Source organism: Hemitrygon akajei, chromosome 14, assembly GCF_048418815.1.
Source record: "Hemitrygon akajei chromosome 14, sHemAka1.3, whole genome shotgun sequence".
NCBI classification, from domain to species: domain Eukaryota; kingdom Metazoa; phylum Chordata; class Chondrichthyes; order Myliobatiformes; family Dasyatidae; genus Hemitrygon; species Hemitrygon akajei.
This window is the reverse complement of record NC_133137.1, coordinates 91,155,841-91,176,121: the sequence shown is the minus strand read 5'-3', so window position 1 is coordinate 91,176,121 and position 20,281 is coordinate 91,155,841. Positions and strand designations below refer to the sequence as shown.

Sequence of the window (20,281 nt, the reverse complement as noted above, 5' to 3'; positions counted from 1 at the left end):
TGATTACAACTTTTCAGAAGACATAACATGACCAAAATAGGAAATTGCTGCAGAGAGTTTCGGCATTTTCTGTTTAGTTTTTAGATTTCCACCATTTGCAGCTTGTTTTGATTTTCATCAACATAATACACAACATTTGACAAGGAATCTCCCATCAAGCTAACACTAAAGGTTAGACTGCATGGGATCCAGGAAGTGGGATAGTGGAATAGATTCTTAATTGGCTCAGTGGTAGGGAGCAGACAGGGATGGTTTCAGAATCATTTCCCAAACAGGCGACCTGTGTATATTGGTGCACTATAATGGATGCTGCTGGGACATTTGGTTGTTAATTAAGTAAATGATTTGGATTTGAATGCACAAGATGTGGTTACCAAGTTTGTGGTTGAACTAAAATAGGTAGCGTTGTAGATAGTACAGAAGATTATGAAAATTTACAAGGAGCCCTTAATCAGCTAGGTATGTAAGCTGAAGATTGGCAAATGGCCTGCAATCCAGATAAATGTGAGGTTTTGCTCTTCGGAATTCAAACCAGGGTTTGGCTTAGATAATGAATGGCAGAGCCTTGGAGAGTGTTGTGGAACAGAAGGACCATGAATTGCCAGGTGCATGTTTCGCTGAAAGCAACGTCACAGTTCAAGAAGATCATGGAGGTGACATTTGGCATGCAGGCCTTCAAAATTATGCGTTCAAAGCTATGATGTAGTTATGTAAGGTGTCGGTGAGCACTTGGAGAATTGTGCACAGTTTCTATTTCAAGAAAGATGTTATTAAACTAGAAAGAGTGCACAAAATGTTTATCAGGATGTTGCTTGGACTTGGGGGCTGAGCTACAAGGGGAGGATGCATAGACTAGGACTTGATTCCCTGGGAAATAGGAGATTGAGGCATGATCTGATAGAGGTATATAAGGTCACATGGGACATAGACAGGATGAAAGGACAATCTTATGCCCAGAGAGCGGTATTTAAATGAGAGAGCATAGATTTACGATCAGAGGTGAGTGACTTAAATGGGACATCAAAGGGCTCTTCGTCATGCAAAGGATATTTGGAACGAGCTGCCAGGAAGAGTGGTTGAGGTGGCCACATTAACAACATTTAAAAGCCCCCTAGATCCGCAGGGTTTAGAGGGTTGTGGGTGAAATGCTTTAGATGGGACAAGCCCTCTGGGTATCACGGTTGGCATGGCTGAGATGGTCAAAGGGCTCGTTTCCATGCTATATGACTCAAGGGCTCCATGGCAACATCAAAGGAAAGAAGCTACATGACTTACAGCAGCTGGATAGGACACAGAAAAGAGGCCAGGTAGTTGCTACCCATAGGATATTATAGACAGAAGCTGAAAAGACAGTGGGAGGATACAACTGTGGAAATGAATGCTATCAAGGACCTGGATGTAGCAACATGAAATAACTTAAAGCCCTCACCAATGCAGTAAAGTTCAATGGGTGCATCAACAGTTACCATATTCAATTGTAACACTTACCCAAGTCACTGCTCATTGCATCACAATACATCCTTCAACACTAACAATATCTAACACCTGAAGAAGTCAATTCAACCTCTTAGTTCAAAGTAGCAAACTGTGACCAAACTGTAAGCAAGTGAAGATTTCTTCTGATGGAGCCAACGTGCAAAATCCCCAACATAACTACTCAGGAAATGCAACAGGTTCACATTCCACCACTGGACTCCATGTGGTATCCAGCAACAGGGCACAGCCAGTGCCAAAGAAAACGTTCAAGATTTGTGCAAATAGCCGAAATTTAGTGATGCTTTTGCTAAAAGGTGCCGGTAGCTTGACATACAATGCTGACATCTCCCAGCAGATTCTGACCCATTATTCTTTTCTTGTTTTAGAATATTCACTTTGCCAGTTAAACACTCAGAGAGCTGCAAGTAACTTGTGTTAAGATTCAATGCACGAGTTAGATAATGGTCTGCCTCATACCCAAAGCTTGAATTTTTGGTTTTAATCAATAAGAGCTAATGAAGGTGATCTTGGAAAATGATATTTTTAACCTTTTTTTAAGCAAGACAATTCTTTACCAATAATAAAAATGAATTTCATTAATTTTGCTTCAAAAATGCTACATGTAACCTTCAAAATCACCAGGTAGAGTACCAACCTATAATCCATTTTGTTTGTGAACAATGGTGTTACAACACTGACCCAATTGAAGGTGGTAAATGCTATGATGTTAACATCGTATTATTAATATTAGCTTCAATTGCATTTGAGAGAGACTTAAAAATTGATGCATCACTTGACTGGTTTTCTTGTTAACAAAGGAAATCATTTTGTTAAACTCAAATGCAAATTGAAAGCTGAATAAACAAATACATGTGCATACATTGTTTCCTTAACATGGGTGGCATAGTTGATGCTGCTGTCTCAAACTCCATCAACCCTGAGCTATGGCATAGTTGATGTTGCTGTCTCAAACTCCATCAACCCTGAGCTATGGCATAGTTGGTGTTGCTGTCTCAAACTCCATCAACCCTGAGCTATGGCATAGTTGATGTTGCTGTCTCAAACTCCATCAACCCTGAGCTATGGCATAGTTGGTGTTGCTGTCTCAAACTCCATCAACCCTGAGCTATGGCATAGTTGATGTTGCTGTCTCAAACTCCATCAACCCTGAGCTATGGCATAGTTGATGTTGCTGTCTCAAACTCCATCAACCCTGAGCTATGGCATAGTTGATGCTGCTGTCTCAAACTCCATCAACCCTGAGCTATGGCATAGTTGATGTTGCTGTCTCAAACTCCATCAACCCTGAGCTATGGCATAGTTGATGTTGCTGTCTCAAACTCCATCAACCCTGAGCTATGGCATAGTTGGTGTTGCTGTCTCAAACTCCATCAACCCTGAGCTATGGCATAGTTGGTGTTGCTGTCTCAAACTCCATCAACCCTGAGCTATGGCATAGTTGGTGTTGCTGTCTCAAACTCCATCAACCCTGAGCTATGGCATAGTTGATGTTGCTGTCTCAAACTCCATCAACCCTGAGCTATGGCATAGTTGGTGTTGCTGTCTCAAACTCCATCAACCCTGAGCTATGGCATAGTTGATGTTGCTGTCTCAAACTCCATCAACCCTGAGCTATGGCATAGTTGATGTTGCTGTCTCAAACTCCATCAACCCTGAGCTATGGCATAGTTGGTGTTGCTGTCTCAAACTCCATCAACCCTGAGCTATGGCATAGTTGGTGTTGCTGTCTCAAACTCCATCAACCCTGAGCTATGGCATAGTTGATGTTGCTGTCTCAAACTCCATCAACCCTGAGCTATGGCATAGTTGATGTTGCTGTCTCTAACTCCATCAACCCTGAGCTATGGCATAGTTGATGTTGCTGTCTCAAACTCCATCAACCCTGAGCTTGCATGTCTCAGATGTGCTTTCTGCACATTTACTCAAGGGTTTTCTCCAGGTGACCCATTTTCCTGCTACATCCCAAATACGTGTTACTCTGTTAACTGGGTACTGTAAAAATGTGGCAAAAGAGGCAAGGGAGAATTAGTGGGCATGTGAGAAAGAATAAGTTGCAATGTTATAAGGGAATAGGAAGAAAGAAAATGGGACCAATGGATTGCTCTACTAGGATCTGGCATGGACCTAATGAGCCAGGGAACACCTCGCTGTCCTAAGTAATACAGCTTTACATAAAACTATAACAGTTTGCTAAAAGCTTACAATTTCACCTGCTGGATGATTCGCTTACCTCACATGTACCAATAGTTCCATCTCCATCTCCGTCAGCTGCACAGATTTCAGTTTCATTAACATGAAAGCTTCCCTGGTGGTACTCATTGCATTTCTTAGGCCCAATGATATGGACCTGGGCTACCTTCAGCTCACCTTCATAGCCCGTACCTGAAGGTAAAGCATTAAAAAGACAAGTTTAAACTATCTGCATAATCAGTTGGTTACATAACTTTTCTTTAGTGATACATGTACAATGAAATATCAGGATATCAAGAAAATGCTACCAATAAAAATATAGCAAGTAGCTTGGGAAGAAGAGTTGATCGGGAATCTCTTCCAGCTGCCAGATGTTAATGTTAATACATTACTCAATGCTAGAAACATTTTGTTGACCACAATAGATGAGAAACTGGAATAGAAACAGAAACAGGAATGGAGCCATTGTGTTAACTCTATGGGTGTGAGACACTTACACAAGTGTAAAGAGACACTCATGGCTTCAGCCAAATCAGTTGAATTTTCCTTAAGGGAAATGAAAATGGTGTCAAAATGTTCTCACCAGCAGAAACAAGGATGGGTGGGAATCTGCTAAAATACATTGATCTCCCCACATATGTCACCGTATTAACCTCTCCTACTGAAAGGAATGGAGGATCTATGGGAAAGGTACAAGATCGTAGATCATCATGTTTGTAATGACATCACTGTGAGTCAGTCCATCTGGTCTATCAACCAAAGTGGCAAGACAGCAATAGACTTCTTCTCAGGCAAAAACCACCAGGAGCTGGAACTTGGGCTAAAAGGGCCCAAGAGAAGAACTGAATTTATGTCTAAAACTTCCCTGTTGTAGCCTCACTTGAATATATCGTAAGACTTCCTCCCCAGTACTCACATCTTCCCCAAACTAATCTCATCAGCACCATCTCAAGATTCCTCAGCCCCATTTCCCAGCAAGCTTCTACTAAAATTGCATTATTACAAAAGGAAGAAAATAGGTTTTATAAAATAGCAGAGTTTCTCTTCACGGTCAAACCTATATTCTTCCTTTCCCTTTTCCCCGCAGTGCAATGTTACCAACTGATTTGTTGCCACCAAATTTAAGTATTTTTAAATTAGGCATTTCTCCAGCTAGGAACAATCCAGCTTTTAAAAAGTTCTTTTAAAATCCAATCTTCACCATTTAATCAATGTATTAGTGTACACTAGCCAGATTTAGAAAATCCTTTAAAGCATGACAATAAATAGCTGATTCTCAGAATGAGTCCAACTTGAAGAGTCTTTTGTGAGTTAATGGAATTCAACTGGAGGTGAGTCCCATTGTCAGATCTTGGACAATGTACCAGGACAAAACACTAGAGACCCAATTCTGAGCAATATCTTGGTATACCTTTTCTGCACACCTTTAGTTTAATAACATCTTTCCCTAACCAGCCAATCAAAACTGTACACAATACTCCAAGTGCAGCCTCACCAACATCTTATAATTCCACAATCTTCTGTGTTTATACAACCAATTCCAACCTGACCACATAGTTAAAATTCCCAGGGCCACCACATGCTGCTAGTTAATGCTGAATGTATTCACATGGTGAAGATTTTAGCCTTCTTTAGCCAGGTGCTACTGTGGCAGGACCTCCTTTATCGAATCTGCCAGACTTATAGCTCTTTCAGTGAAATTCCGGCTGAGTTCTACTAGCTCGTGCAGCCATTTCAGCACAGCACTGAAGATGTAAATGAACCTCATTATTTTTCAAACTTGACATCTCAGACTCAACATAGAGAGAAAAAAAATCTTTTCCCTCTGCTTTGCTTATTTAAGCATATTTCCTCTTGGTCGAATAATACCTTCAAGTTCTGAGAGACTGATTAAAATATTTAAATTCAGTGGATGGCTTCAGTGCCTGGGGTTTAAAACCAAGTCAATAACATACCCACAGGAAGAGCAAAACATCATCAATCAGTCTAATCGGAAAGGACAGAGGGAACATGCAGCAAAATGAATTCTCCAAACTTGGGGCAAACTACTTAATTCCCTCTGGATGGTGTGATATTAACCTTTAGTATTCATTATCAATAAAACAAAACGAGGGGCCCACTTATGGGACAGCGATGAAGTTACATGATCCAATGCAGCCTATGTCGCTGTTGAGAATATTTGAGAAGAAATCTCCACCTTTTAAAATGTTAAAAATGCAATTACTCACCTTTAGTTTCTCCCCATCCAGAAATATTACAGGAGACACCTTCTTGTATTACACAGTGAGGCATAGGTAGGCTAATTTTGTAGACATAATCGGTGAATTTCACTGGACTGGAAAGGAAATTAAAAAAACAATAAATTAGAGCATGAAACTGGTAGAATTTCTGTTCATGTTCAAATTTTGCTTGTTAAATTTCCAAATGACTACCTTTAAGAGAAAACAGAGTCAATAAATGATTGTACATAAGTCTAAATCTTACTTTGATTCTATGTTTTTTTTCTAAATGTACATCTTCGCAAATTTCTGCAATATACTTTGTCTGCTTCTTGGAGTCAGGATGGCTTTAATCAGGTTTCTTAAAGGCGCCAGGCTACATTAATAAACCCACCAACAAAGAAGATTCACAAACAAAAAGCACTGTGAGAGGGAGGGAGCAAGGGAGCAACTGTAATTCTGAAATACTGCTGCGAAAGATAGCTGCAATTTGGGTGGTGAGGGAGAGAATCTTACTCAATATCAGATTTGATATATTTTATTAAACCAGTTATTGCACAACACCCTCAGGAACACAATTTTCTGAAGTGAGTGAGCTATGAGGAAATGACTGATCAAGTGGGAAAGGATCCCTGCCCCACTCATTTGATTTTAAGTGGAAGATCTGATCAGTTCCATGATCAAGCCTTATTTCCAGAGAATTAGCCGGTTATCAGCATTGGTTGTACTGCAGATGGAAGCATAGGAAACCCAGTGGGACAAGCAATATTAATGAAGTGGCAAGAGCAGTCCAAAAGCAGAGGGAAGAAGGGAAAAGCAGAAGTACCTCTGCAAAGCCAACAGTAGTAGAAAGATCAAACACTGGAATTATTTAGGGCTCAAAACACATATGGGTGAAAAAGTGGACAGCTGGAAATAGCTGCCTGTTGGCTTGTTAAAATTGTTTGTAGCAAGAATGTGTAGCAAGAACTGAATGTTTTGATATCTTAAGAGGCAGAAATAACATCTGGCTCTCAATCCTATCAACTGCAACTGTAACCTGCATTAACTGCCAACTTCAGACAACTTGTGTGAATGTCCAACAAGACCAACCCTCTGCCTTAGACATGGCACTGGCCCATCTTAAGCAGATTTGATGGGGCAATAGGTCACTCACTGTAGACATGATCCAGACAAATAATGTCAAATTAGCACAGCCCAGAAATGGCCCTTTGGCCCATCATATCCATGCTGACCCTTTTGCTCCTATACACTAATCCTATTTGCCCGTAATTGTAGAGTTGCTTTGCTATGAATTCCACAATTTTTTGCTCCATTCTCTCACTTGCAACTTACTTGACATCAAATAGCTATCTAAATCTCTAAGTTTTGTGGCATCTGTTTCAATTATTCCCCTATCACACACTGGGGCAGGATAATGTGGTGATTATGTTACTGATATACATGGGTTCAGCAACAGCTGAGAATTGAAATTCAGGCAGCTAAATAATTTGGAATAAAAAATTTGCACCAGTAATTGCGACCAGTTAGCCACTGGATTGTTGTAACAACTCAAGAGTTCACCAGAGTCTTCAAGGACGATATTTCCACCCTTATTGATTTTGGTATGTTTGTGACTCTGGTCCCATAGAAATGTGGTTTCTCAAACGACCTAGCAAAATGCTCAGATTAAAGCCAACTTGTAATGGGCAAGAAATGTTGTCAATCAAATATCCCATAAATATATCACTCCATGATCCTTCATCTCTGTAATATCTTTCTGTAAACTATAACTGGTTAGAAACACTTAGGCGAAGACAAGTCGTTTTACATTCTCCCCTCCTGTTTTCATTTCCTTTGCAGCACTGGGAAAAGATGCATTATCAATGAAAATAGAAAACACTTTAATGGATCTTGGCCCAGCTGCCCCTCTTTGACTATAAATTCAAAGCTGAGTACTCAATGACAAACCTGGACAACTTCAGCATTGCAAGATTGGATCCTTCAGGGCCACAGATTAGCTGAGATATTTCCCTCACTTGCTTGTGAGGTTCTTCGCTTGGGTCATCTTTGAGGATTCCCATTACAGCTTCATATCCTTTCAAATCTTGATTGCTAAAAGCAAAAACACATAAAAGCAAAACCTCACTTTCTGCCTGAAATTGCAAACTGGATGTATAGAAATACACTATCACATCAAGTAGAGTTTTGAATGGTAAATACATGAATACTTGATTCTTCTTGTAAGCTACTGTGCTTTTTCAAAGCAGCTAGAAAATGTAGCATAATATTAGAAAAAGGAGCCTGCTCCGCCATTCAATAAGATCTGGCTGTGGACTAAGTTCCACCTTACTAACTTTTCCCTATACCTCTTAACTCAGTTTGCATGCAAAAATCTATCCAACTATATCTTAAATAATTTAATGAGGTAACCTCTATTACTTCCCTGGGCCGAGAATTTCACAGATCCACTGCTCTGTGGGAGAGCAGTTCCTCTTCATCTCTGCCCTTTACCTACTTCCCCAAATCTTGAGGCTATTTCCACTAGTCTCACCTACCAGTGGAAATAACTTTCCTGCCTCATTCTCAGCTATTCCTTTCATAATTTTATATATTTGCCTGAAACATATGGAGACAAAGTTTCTAGGGATCAGTATCTCCTGGGCCCAGTATATTGATGCAGCTACAAAGAGGGCATGTCACTAACCACACTCACAAATTTCTACAGACGTACCATGGAGAGTATTCTAACTGTGCTACAGCAAGCTGCGGAGAATTGTAAACTTAGTCAGCTCCATCATCGGCACTAGCCTCTGTAGTATCCAGTTTATCTTCAAGGAGCTGTTGCAATGTGAGTATTATTAAAAGTAAGTTCATACTAATCGGGAAGCTGTGGGTAACAAGAGGCGGGATCCAGGATTGGTGGGGTTTTTACTCCCAGTATGCATTGTATATAGTTCCTCCACCCAGGCCACACGAGGTACCTGGAAGCCTCTGTATTGTAAATATCATTTGCCGTCCCAGATAAAGATGCTCTTTTGGCCATTAAATTGTCGAGTGGTCCTTTTGTAAAGTAGAGGTTACCACAGCAGCGATGCCTCAAAAAGGCAGCATCCATCATTCAAGCACCCCCATCACCCTGGACATGCCCTGTTCTCATTGCTACCATCAGGAAGGAGGTCCAGGAGCCTGACGGCACACACTCAGTGATTTAGGAACAGCTTCTTCCCCTCTGCCATCCAATTTCTGAACAGACATTGAACCCATGAACACTACCTCACTATTTTTTAAATTTTACTTTTTTACTATTTATTTGATTTAACTAATTAATATATATACAGTACTTAATGTAATTTAAAGTTCTTTTACTCTCTGATTATTGTACTGCTACTGCAAAGACAACAAATTTCACGACATACAGTATGCTGGTGATATTAAACCTAATTCAGATTCTAAAAATTCCCTCTTATTCTTTTGAATTCCAACAAATATAGCCCCAAGCAACTCAATCTCTCCTCATAGGGTAACCACCTCTTCTCCAGAATTAACATGGTGAACGTCCTCTGCACAGCCTCCAAAGCTAGCATATATTTTCTCAAGTGAGTAGACCACAACTGCATGCAATATTCCAGGTGTAGTCTCACCAGTGACTACCCCATAGCAGTTTAACCTCCCTGCTCTTAAGGTCAGTCCCTCTCATTCCTGTTGTCTTCTTGGTAACCTTTTGCGATTCATGCATAAGCACTCCCAAGTCCCTTTGCATGTCAGCTTGCTGCAATATTTCACCATTTTAATAACAATCTGATCTTCTATGTTCTTTCCAAAGTGGATGACCTCACAATTTATGAACATTGTACTCCATCTGCCAGTCCCTTGCTCACTCACTTAATGTATAAATGTCGCTTGGCATCCTCTGCATCATTTGCTTTATCACTCATTTTAGGGTCATGAATGTGCATTGTTCTTCAATGCCTCACTTTTAGTTTTAAAATGACCAAAACGAAAATAAGGTTCGAGATGACCACTTGCAAAAATGATAACACAGTTATGGGTGATGAGTGCTGTGAAAGCCTCTTACACTGAAATGATGCTCGTGTGCATTTAGATGAGTAACACAAATCACTCATAACATTACTCAAATCTGAAAGCTGCCAGATATTTCAATCAACATGAAATATACTGGCAGCCTCAAAATGAATGCCTAAAATTGTTATCGTGGTTTGTAAGATTTTTAAGTCATGTTTTCATATAGTGAGACTAAAACTGATCCAATACTAACTACTAATTACCGACTCTTCATCATCACCAGGAAGTCTAAATTACACAACTGGAAGCCATTAATATTAAAGACATGTAGTATTATACCTGGCCTCCTTCTAAAAGCTGCATATTTTGTTGGATTCATCATGATTGCATTTTGTTTGGATCAGTCTCTGCTTTTGAAATCCTCCTTTTCCCAGTTCATTCAACTAGAAAAATTCTGCCCCCTCATGAACTGTTAATAACTTGCATGCATTTAAAGTGAGAAGGGGGCAAGTTCAAAGGACGTGTGCAGTGCAAGTTTTGTGTTTACACAGAGGGTGGTGGGTACCTGTGCTGACTGGAGTGGGGGTGGAGGAATCCTAGACGCTCTTAGAGAAGTGAAAGGATCTAAGCATTATGTAGGCAAAATGGATTAGTTTAGCTGGGCATTGGATTATTAATTTAATTAGCAGAGCACAATATTGTGGGCCAAGGTCCTGCTCCTGTCCTGTATTGTTCTGTGCTCTTTGTTAACTAGCTTCAAAGTAAGTATATCGTCAATATGGGTATGAATACTCATAACATTTGAAGTCTCTGATGAAGGTTCTCCAAGTTGAACTGCAAACTATTTCTCTTTCTGTAGGTACTGCCAGGTCTGCCGAGTGCTTCCAGCATTTTCTGTTTTTTAAAAATATTTTCAACATCCATCATTTTTTATTGATTATTGCTATTTATTTTGAATATCTTGTCTGAATATTTTGCACTAGTTAGCCTCAGTTGCTTCCCTTTTAGTTTTTGATAGTGTTGACTAAAACTGACTTCCATAGCCCCTTCTTTCCTCAGCAAATGCCTCCAGTTCTATTTCATCCCTCGTGGGCTCCAATTGAAATTCTATCCTTCACAGTTTGGAATTATCCCGTTTCACAGCTAGTTAAACCACCCGGCATTTCAAGACACTGTTCTCCATGCATCCTGAGAAGTGCACGTGCACGCCCTCCAACTCTCTCTGAAACACCAAGTCACTCCATCGCAAAATTGCTGCTCATTGACTTTTTCCTTCCTCTGGTTTCAAAGATGGCAATCTTCAACAGTGCTTGAATTCCAAAACTCCTTCTGAATTTACATCCTCTAATTTCTTTTGACTTCATCTCTCCCCCTCAATTCAACAGCTCACTATCTGTTCTCAGCTTCCTCTCGCTGACCCCAAATGATCTAGTTTCAGCTTCTTCCTCCGCTGTTCCCACCTCATTGAATCTTGAGCTCAATGTAACATTGCATTTTTCTTCCACCATCTCCACATCATCCACATTTCCTTGGCCAGGAATGGTCACCCCAAACTGAATTATTTCTTTCACCTCCAGAATTCCCATTTCACTGACTCATCTTGCTGGCTTTTTACCTTCTCCAGACCTACTCAATGCAAGCTGCCAACATGACATTGAACTTCTTGATACTTTCACTCCCCTTACTCAACTAACCTACGTCCATCTGACCTTGCAGCACTGCACTCAGTATGAAGCAGCAAACCTAATATAGTTATTCCTGATGAAATAACGTCTCGGCCTGAAACGTTGGCTACTCTTTTCTCACGGATGCTGCCTGACCTGCTGAGTTCTTCCAGCGTTGTGTACGTATTCTCTAATATAGTTATTGTTTGGAGAAGGGTCTTCAATATGAAACCTTAACCATTTCTCTTTCCAAAGATACCTCCTGGCTTGCTAATTCAGCATTGACACTTGGGTGACATAGCGATTCTCTCCTCTGAATTTCCATCTACCCTGCTTAGACGCTTTTCTGCTTTTAAATCAGAAAGGATTCAAATCTGCTCACGACACTGAATGCTGTGCCACGTGTAAACATAACCAGACGTTTTAGATTTTGAATAGATTGTTAAAATGAACAAGCTTTAATACCATGTGTAGAAGCAGAGTTTGGTTGTGAGAACCCAATCTTCTTTGATCAGGGTCCCCCCACAGAAATGTTTGTCCCTGAAAGACAGAGGAACAAGTTATCATTAAACTGTTACAGAAATAAACTCAACACACCCACAACTTCAAAAAAGAACACAAACTGCATTTATTTCCTTTTGGGGATGCAAATTGTAGGAAATACTCATAAACCCTGGAACACAGAAACCTTGGGTTGCACTGTTGATATGAAGCAAACAAGAACAAATTGTAAATCAGGTCTATAGGTCTGAACGATCTGGTTTGTACAGGTCTATATGTTGTGTAAATTCACGTCCTATTTTAAAAGGTGCCTGGGGTTATTCTGTGGGGCGGGGTTGTAGTGCTGCTTAAAGGGGCAGTAAGGAAGAAGAATACCTGTATTTTCATTCCACAAGAAGACTTCATAGTAAGTTCAAAAAGTAGCTGAGAACTCAAAAGAAAGCTTCCAAGCTGTACTGGACTGTCAAGCCAAACTAATACAAGGTTTTCAGCCAGGCTTCATGTGTGGTTGAAATGGATTTTGAAGTCAAAAAGTTGTTGCACACACAGAGCAAATATATGTCATCCCAGAGCAAATCAATGGGGTTTCATCATCTTATTGTCCATGAAGCCAACAGCTGATTAACATTAAAGTCATTCAACTATAGTTTACATTTCTTGAGTACTATGATCCTCAGTAGTAATTCAATTAAATTGTCCACTAGTTCCCTCACATACCAGATTAGTCCCAAACCAATCTCAATTTTTTTGAACAAATATTTCCATATATCATGTAAACATTCATTTTCACATGAATTAAAAGTTCAGTTTCCAGATACTTGTTCCAAGTGTGAGTGCTCTAGAATCACTGTGCAGTCTTTGTTTATATAGCCACACATTATAACTTTTAAGACTGGCCAGTACTTGAAAGTATCAATACCATCAATGGAAGTCATTTGAAGCCAAGTTCTTGCTTAAGTCGATGTCTCCTATGCAGAATTTGCTAGATACCCATTAACCATATACACGTACCCTTAACTTTAGAACTCTAGTAAATCAGCACACACACACACACACACACACACACACACACACACACACACACACACACACACACACACACACACACACACACACACACACACACACACACACACACACACACACACACACACACACACACACACACACACACACACACACACACCACCTCTGCCCTCTTCACTTAACCTCTTTGTTGTGTCCCACAGTTACAATCTGCAGATAGATCATAAGTGTGATCCTCAAGATCACTAAAATGTCCGTGCATGCTTATAACAGTTTTATGTTGTTCTGTTAGGCAATATCATTTGTTTTTTGTTATTTAAAGGCTTTAATGCCATTATGCATGTTAGTATATTCCTAACATTATAGGGCATACTTGAGTTTATTTGGGGTGTTTTGGGTATAAAGGAAAGCACTTTAGTGACATCCAAATTTTGGTTTTGTTTTCCATGGGAATTGCAAGCCTTATTTGCTCATGGAAAATGAGGACAAAGGGGCAGGAAGGAAAATTCAGAATTCAATTATTTTCTGAACAAAATATGGATAGACTAATATGCACATATTTGTTGTTTTTTAACTTCAATGAAGTAAAAAGTGGTATTTTCTAACAACATAAACATGCAATGAACAGTGAACATGCAATATCAAATAAACTGCCATTATACTGCATATCCCATCTGCTCTCCATCAACATTGAACTCCATTGTGCAGGATACTTATCTCCAGACCAGAAATGGACCAATCAGCCTTTGAATCTGCACCAGCTAATAAGTTCATAACTTGTCTGCTATCTCAACCTTCTTGCTTTATCTCACTTTCCCTTGATTCTGATGGTATCCACAATCTGTGGATGCCTGCCCTGATCATATTGCATAATCAAATATCCATAGGACTTAATGATTCTAATGAGTCCCACTATGATAATCAACAAATCAATCAGCTCTGACTAAATTCAAAAGTGACTCTTTACTTCCTCAAACTCCAGAAAAGGAGAGGATTAGAAAATCCAACTGTCAGAGCTCAGTGCAGCATGCTATTCAAAGTTCAAATTATATTTATTATCAAAGTATGTGCGCTATATACAACCTTGAGGTTTGTGTCCTTACAGACAAACACAAAACAAATAAAAACAAGAAGAGCCCAATAAAAAAGGTCTGTCAAACTCCCAAAGAAAACATTGTTTAAACAATAAAAGCAAGCAACATTCAGAATTGCAAAAGTGAGTCTGCAGCCACGAGGCCATCACTGTTGCTGACCGGGGAGCCCGTTCGTTGCAAGACACAGCCTCAGCTTAGCACAGAGATGAGTAACCCTTGTAGAGCAGCAGAGGAACACCACCTCGTCCCTTTCACCGGCCCCTGCACTCTGACGTCTTCAACCACACAGACCAGGAGGTCACCAAACAAAGATGCAATGGGTTAATCGCCACGGATCTCTGGGTCAGTATGTTCAGGACAGGGAGAAAAACACTCATTCTAGATGTAAAATAAAATCAATACCCATGTGAAATTCCAAACATCGGGGCATCGAGACAAGGAGAGGAACATAGAGTTAAAAATATCAAATCCTCTGCAAAATTTGATTGAATATCAAATTTGGATATCAGCATTTTTTAGTGAATTCTTTCACAGTGAGAGAAAATGAGTTCTTTCACATTAACGTATACCATCAGGAAATTTGTTTATAAGTCAGACTGGCTTACCTTCGCCGCAGACTGACCATCCAGTTAAATGTTCTGGGTTTTGCTGGAAATCCATGCACTATCCTTAGTCTCATCTTTGGTGGAAGGCATTTGCCATTGTATGCCGATTGATCTGGGAAGAAAGAAGAGTTTTATATTAACTCTTGGGATTGACATTAATTGCTGAAACTTATATTGCACATTGTTGATCTGTGATAGATATTCACTGTCCAGGATATTCACACACACAAAATGCTGGAGGAACTCAGCAGACCAGGCAGCATCTATGGAAAAGAGTAAACAGCCAACATTTCCGGGTTTTGTGTGTTGCTTGTATTTCTAGCATCCGTAGATTTTCTCTTGTTTATTCACTGTCCTAGGGTGGGGGGGGGGGGGGGGGGGGTTGCCAAGCTCAGTTTTCTAACATAGCAGCTGACACTTGCAGAGATCAAAGAGCTGTTTTTGAGTAGGTTGAGTTTGCAACTAATTTTCTGTACTCAACTTCTTGTTGTAATCAGAAGCCAGTCTTTAAATCTTAATGTAAATGGAAAGCAAAAATTTGACTGAAGTTAAAAAGATAGCTTTGCAAACAAACACCACTGTCTATAGAGCACAGACTGGTGGCCCACAGCACAAGGCTGATTGCTTAAGAGATGATGTGTAAGCCAAGGGGTTGTGTTAATTAGGCCTGCATCAAACCAGAAAACATTGGCTGTGTTATTGAGTTTAAGGAAGTTTGCAGACCAAATTCTGCTCAAACTGTAGGCTTTTGAATTAACATGAAGCAAAAACTATCACTTTGCAATCAAATAGCTGATCTACCAATGATCAGTAGGAAGATTTGTGTCCACAGCATTAATTGTGGGCATCTGGGAAATCTGTCCCCAGAAGCTTTTAGACTACCTGCATGAAAAGGTAACTGAAAAAATATCATGTGTGTGAAGTCGCCCAAGGTCCTGATGAAGGGTCTCGGCCCAGAATGTCGGCTGTTTACACTTTTCCATAGATGCTGCCTGGCCTGCTGAGTTCCTCCAGCATTTTGTGTGTGTTGCCACCATTTTGAAGTAACCCCTCTCCCCCACAAGCCATTACCTTATTATAGTTGTTCAAATGAATTGCATACTATTTTGCTGCATCTGTATTTCAAAGCTCAACACATATTCCTGCTCAAATTTCTGAATCAGATACTGTATGAAAAGAGAGTATGTTTGAATAAAGAATATCAAAAGAAGCTATTGACATGATGTAGGAAGACCTGAACTCCAGCAAAGATGGAGGTCCTTTATTGCTGCCCTAAATGCCAGTGGCATAACAAGATGTAAAGAATATCAAAAGAAAAAGAAAGAGTATTTTTCAGAGCTACCAAGCCAGGTAATGGTCTATAGTGGGAGATGACGATAACAATAGTTTTCAACAAAATTCAAAATGTGTGAAGATTCTGCTCAAGATGCAGCTTTTGAATCATGAGATCTGAGCAAAGAAACTAAGTCAAAATATCTACAATAAAACACTCAAGGACAAGGCAAACTTTGTTTGGTTGACTGCCGAGCTTGGCAAAATGTTTGCAAACATTTCGGCTCCAATTGAGAAGCCATCATTGGAACTGAAACATCTACAAATGTTTTGCCAAGCTTGGTAATCAACCAAACTTCCAAATAACTAACCTGAGCTACTAACATTCTGCAATATTTCAAACAAACTTACTTGTGGAGGGCTTGTTGACTCTTCTCTCACCTACAGAGAAAAGACACCGAAGTTAATTTTTCTTGAATAAAGAGAATAAAAGCCATTATGATAAATACGAAGAACAAAAAAGCAGTTTGAAGAACTTCATGAGATCAGATAAGACTCATTCACCCTGGATTATTTCAATTTCAGTAAATGTCTTGCCAAGACTACATTGATTCAAAAAGGGGTTTTCAAAATAAACTATGTTTTGACTACTTAAATTGCAGCGTCCAATTAAAGTAAGCCGCCAGTTTCAAGAAGCAATATATCATAGATTCAATGAGTATGCATGAATGCAAATGATCTTAGTGAAATGTTTGTAATCCTCCACTAGAGACGACTAAAACATCACATTTATTCCATATTAATGCTAAATATTCTTTCTTAGTTTTTATATTTGCAACTGCATATGAGAATGCCTTCTTGGGGAAATATGAAAATCTGTTTAGACAGGGAACCATAAGTAGTTTATAAAAGTCATAAATAAAAGATTAATGAGATCTTAAAACATTTCTCAATTCAAGCTTGAGAATTCAAAGTTAAGAGCACTAAACATTTAGAACAGGCTTGAAATGAACATATTAGCATGCTGTCAGTTGGGCTTAGAAAAATGGAAATGATCAGGTTATTTAAAATAGATGCCTTTTTCTGTTCTATAGTTTTGGTGTATATATGTTCAGTTATAGCTAATGTACTTTAGCTGTTATGTTCAACTATTTTAATGGTAATGGATCACTGTTAATTTAAACTTCAAAAAAAAACTATGTCATATGTTTAGATAGCAATACCTCAGCTCAGTTTAGAGAGATGACTGGCATAATAAAGATCCACCCTATCCTTGCTGACTGAATTTACATACTGCACATATGCTCAAGAAAAGCCCAGCTACACGACAGAGCTGTACACGTGCGCTGAAACTTTCCAAAATTGCACATATATGCAGACACTGTGCATTTATGGCAGTCTAGTTAGAACCTATCAGCAGAATTTTGTTTGAATGAATTAAAGATTATCTTTATTGGTCACATGTACACTGAAACACCAAAGCAAAGCGTGAAATGTGCCGTTTGCGTCAACAACCAACACCGTTCGAGGATTGCGTTGGGGGCATCCCGCAAGTGTTCTCACGCTCCTGGCGCCAACATTGCATGCCCACAGCTTACTAACCCTAGCCTGTATGCCTTTGGAATGTGGGAGGAAACCAGAGCACTAAGAGGAAACCCACGCAGTCACGGAGAGAACATACAAGCTCTTCGCAGTCAGTATCTCGTTGCTGGCGCTATGCGTTGTTACACTAACCACTACTCTACTGTGCCATCTCCTTCAGCACTATTAAAGCAAATGCACTAACCCTAAAATTTATCTCAATTTTTGACACACTCACACTCAGAGCCTTGTTCAGGATAATGGATCCTGACACCCAACTCTTGATCATTGTTGCTGCTAAGCAACAATTTATAGAAAGTGGACTTTACACTATCTGGTACTTACAGGGTTCAATAGCACAGTAGTCCCAAGGAGTGAAGGGATCATTGGTGTAACACCAGGGCCCATGCAGGTCTCCGTCCGGATTGCGACAGTAATTCTGCACCAAATTTGCAGGGTTAGTGTACGCAATGGATCTGCACACAAGGGAGAGGCAGCAGTTACAGAATGAAGACTCTTCTCCAAGCAAACATGCTAACATGAGATTAAAGTTATTAAGTCACAATTATTAATCATTAAGGATCATATAGCGAGTGCTCCACTGCTTAATGATGGGGTAGAGGGTAGTGAATAAGCAAATTGATTGAAAATGTGAATGGAAACCTCCCAGCAATATATTAGGATCATTAACAAGTACCTCTCCAATGCTACAGAATTACACAGCATAGTGGGAATACCAGCAATGCAAATCAGAGTGGGATGAACGAGGAAGCTGGCACCCTGGTTGTACAGGAGGCTTCATCCTCAGCCTTAGAATATGGCTCGCTACTGTGGCAACCAGTCACGCATTTACAGTGCTTAAATCGTGTTTGGATTTGTACAATGTTGATTCAGCAGTGGAGTGGGTACAAGATTTAACAGCACCCTAATATATCTGGAAAAAGCAGCACAACGGCTACACACTGCAAGGATTCAAACTTCTTGCAAACAATTACTCAGGGTAGAATATGTCTGGGAAATGAATGGCAGGGAAACTAGGCATGCTGGTAATAGGGCAATGGAATATTTAAAGCAAGGTGTTTGCTCTTCAGAAAGAAGGGTGTGAAAGTATTTAGAAATAATGAAGACAAATGGTAATCAATCTATTGTGTAAGTTTTGCAAATTACCCCATCATCCAAGTCACTGCTACCTTTAATCAGTTAAGTGTTGAAGCAATCTTTCAATAGTGCTGTAAGCTTTACTCAAAAAATAATCAGCAGAAACAAACCTGTGTTTTACTAAGTTTAGAAATAAAAATTGTCACCTTGAATGGGTTATTATCAATGATGAATGTGGAGAATACAAAAACATGTTAAAGATTGACACTTACTTTTGGAACAGAATAAATGTCACTGCATGGTTAAACCACAGAATGCAGATTGTTAAATGGGTTTATTACTGTCTGTTGAACCAGGGTACTGAGCTTGTCCTGCATACTGTCACACAGATTAATTTATTGCAACAGTACATCGAGGTGGTACTAGGCAAGACGCTAACACTACCAAATAAAGTGTTACAGTTACAGAGAAAATGCAGGTAGACTGCAAGGTGCAAGGTTATAACAAGATGGATTGTGAGGTGAAGAGTCCATTTTATCATCCCAGTGAACTATTAGTAGTCGTATAATAGTAAGATAAAAGCTGTCCTTTATCCTGGTGGTACGATTCAAAGTTTTTTATCTCCTGCCTGATTGGGAAGGAGCAGGAAGAAGAACACCTGGGGTGTTTGATTATGCTGATGGCTCTACTGAAGTCATATCGCAATTTCTTGGAAAGGTCAGCATCACCTGATTTGAATGCTGAAATCCTAGACTTTAGGGGAGAGTGGATCACTCGTGGTTCACTCTTTGGGAATAACTGTCTTATCCTCTTTGGGACACAATCATCAACATGCTTGTAATAAATGTTATGCTAATGACATACTCATTGAGGCTGCGTGCTGAGGCTTTGTACATGGACCAGTCTACCAATTCAAAACAGCCCTGTAAAACCTCATCTCTTCCTCAGAGCAGTACCGTATGACTTTCCGTACTGGATCCTCATGTTTCAGCTTCTGCCTGTATACAGGGAGAGGAGGCACAACCTAGTGGTCTAATTTACCAATGTGTGGACAAGGGATGGCTTGGTAGGCATCTTTGATGGTCAAGGGTGTTTGGACCCTTGGTGGGACAGGAACTATGTTGGTAGTATTTTGGTAACGTGCTCTTGAAGTTGGTTTGGTTGAAGTCACCAGCAAAGATGAAGGGGGCCTCAGATTATTCCGTTTCAAGAATGTTGACCACAGAAGGCAAGATTCACGTCTAACAGGGATGGAAATATAGACTACTGTCAGGATAGCTGAAATGAACTCCTGTGGCAGGGAGTATGGGTGACACATTGAATATTCCACGCTGACTGAGCAGGAGCTCACCAGGACCATCATATCTGAGCACCATCAGGTTTAATAAGGAATCAAACTTTGCTCAAGGATGCCGTGCAGTCCATCTGGTGAATTCAGAAGATCTCAGTTTGAGTGCAACCGTCACGTGAAGCAGGTGTAAGCCATGTTTAGATAAGATAGATCACACAGCAATTCTGCTGTTCTCTTT

At 39.9% G+C, this 20,281-nt stretch overlaps 1 protein-coding gene across 2 annotated transcripts in view; it reads right to left on the bottom strand.

The window, feature by feature from the left end:
- The window catches only part of LOC140738776 (hepatocyte growth factor-like), a 49,703-nt gene that overhangs the window by 6,712 nt on the left and 22,710 nt on the right, over positions 1-20,281 (bottom strand). For both annotated transcript variants that reach the window (XM_073066579.1, XM_073066580.1), the window contains exons 11-17: positions 18,000-18,130; positions 16,485-16,514; positions 14,802-14,913; positions 12,041-12,115; positions 7,857-8,000; positions 5,916-6,022; positions 3,728-3,879 (exon numbers count right to left, since the gene is read on the bottom strand). In XM_073066579.1, coding sequence (XP_072922680.1) covers positions 3,728-3,879; positions 5,916-6,022; positions 7,857-8,000; positions 12,041-12,115; positions 14,802-14,913; positions 16,485-16,514; positions 18,000-18,130 — 751 coding nt within the window. The remainder of the gene's footprint in view (positions 1-3,727; positions 3,880-5,915; positions 6,023-7,856; positions 8,001-12,040; positions 12,116-14,801; positions 14,914-16,484; positions 16,515-17,999; positions 18,131-20,281) is intronic.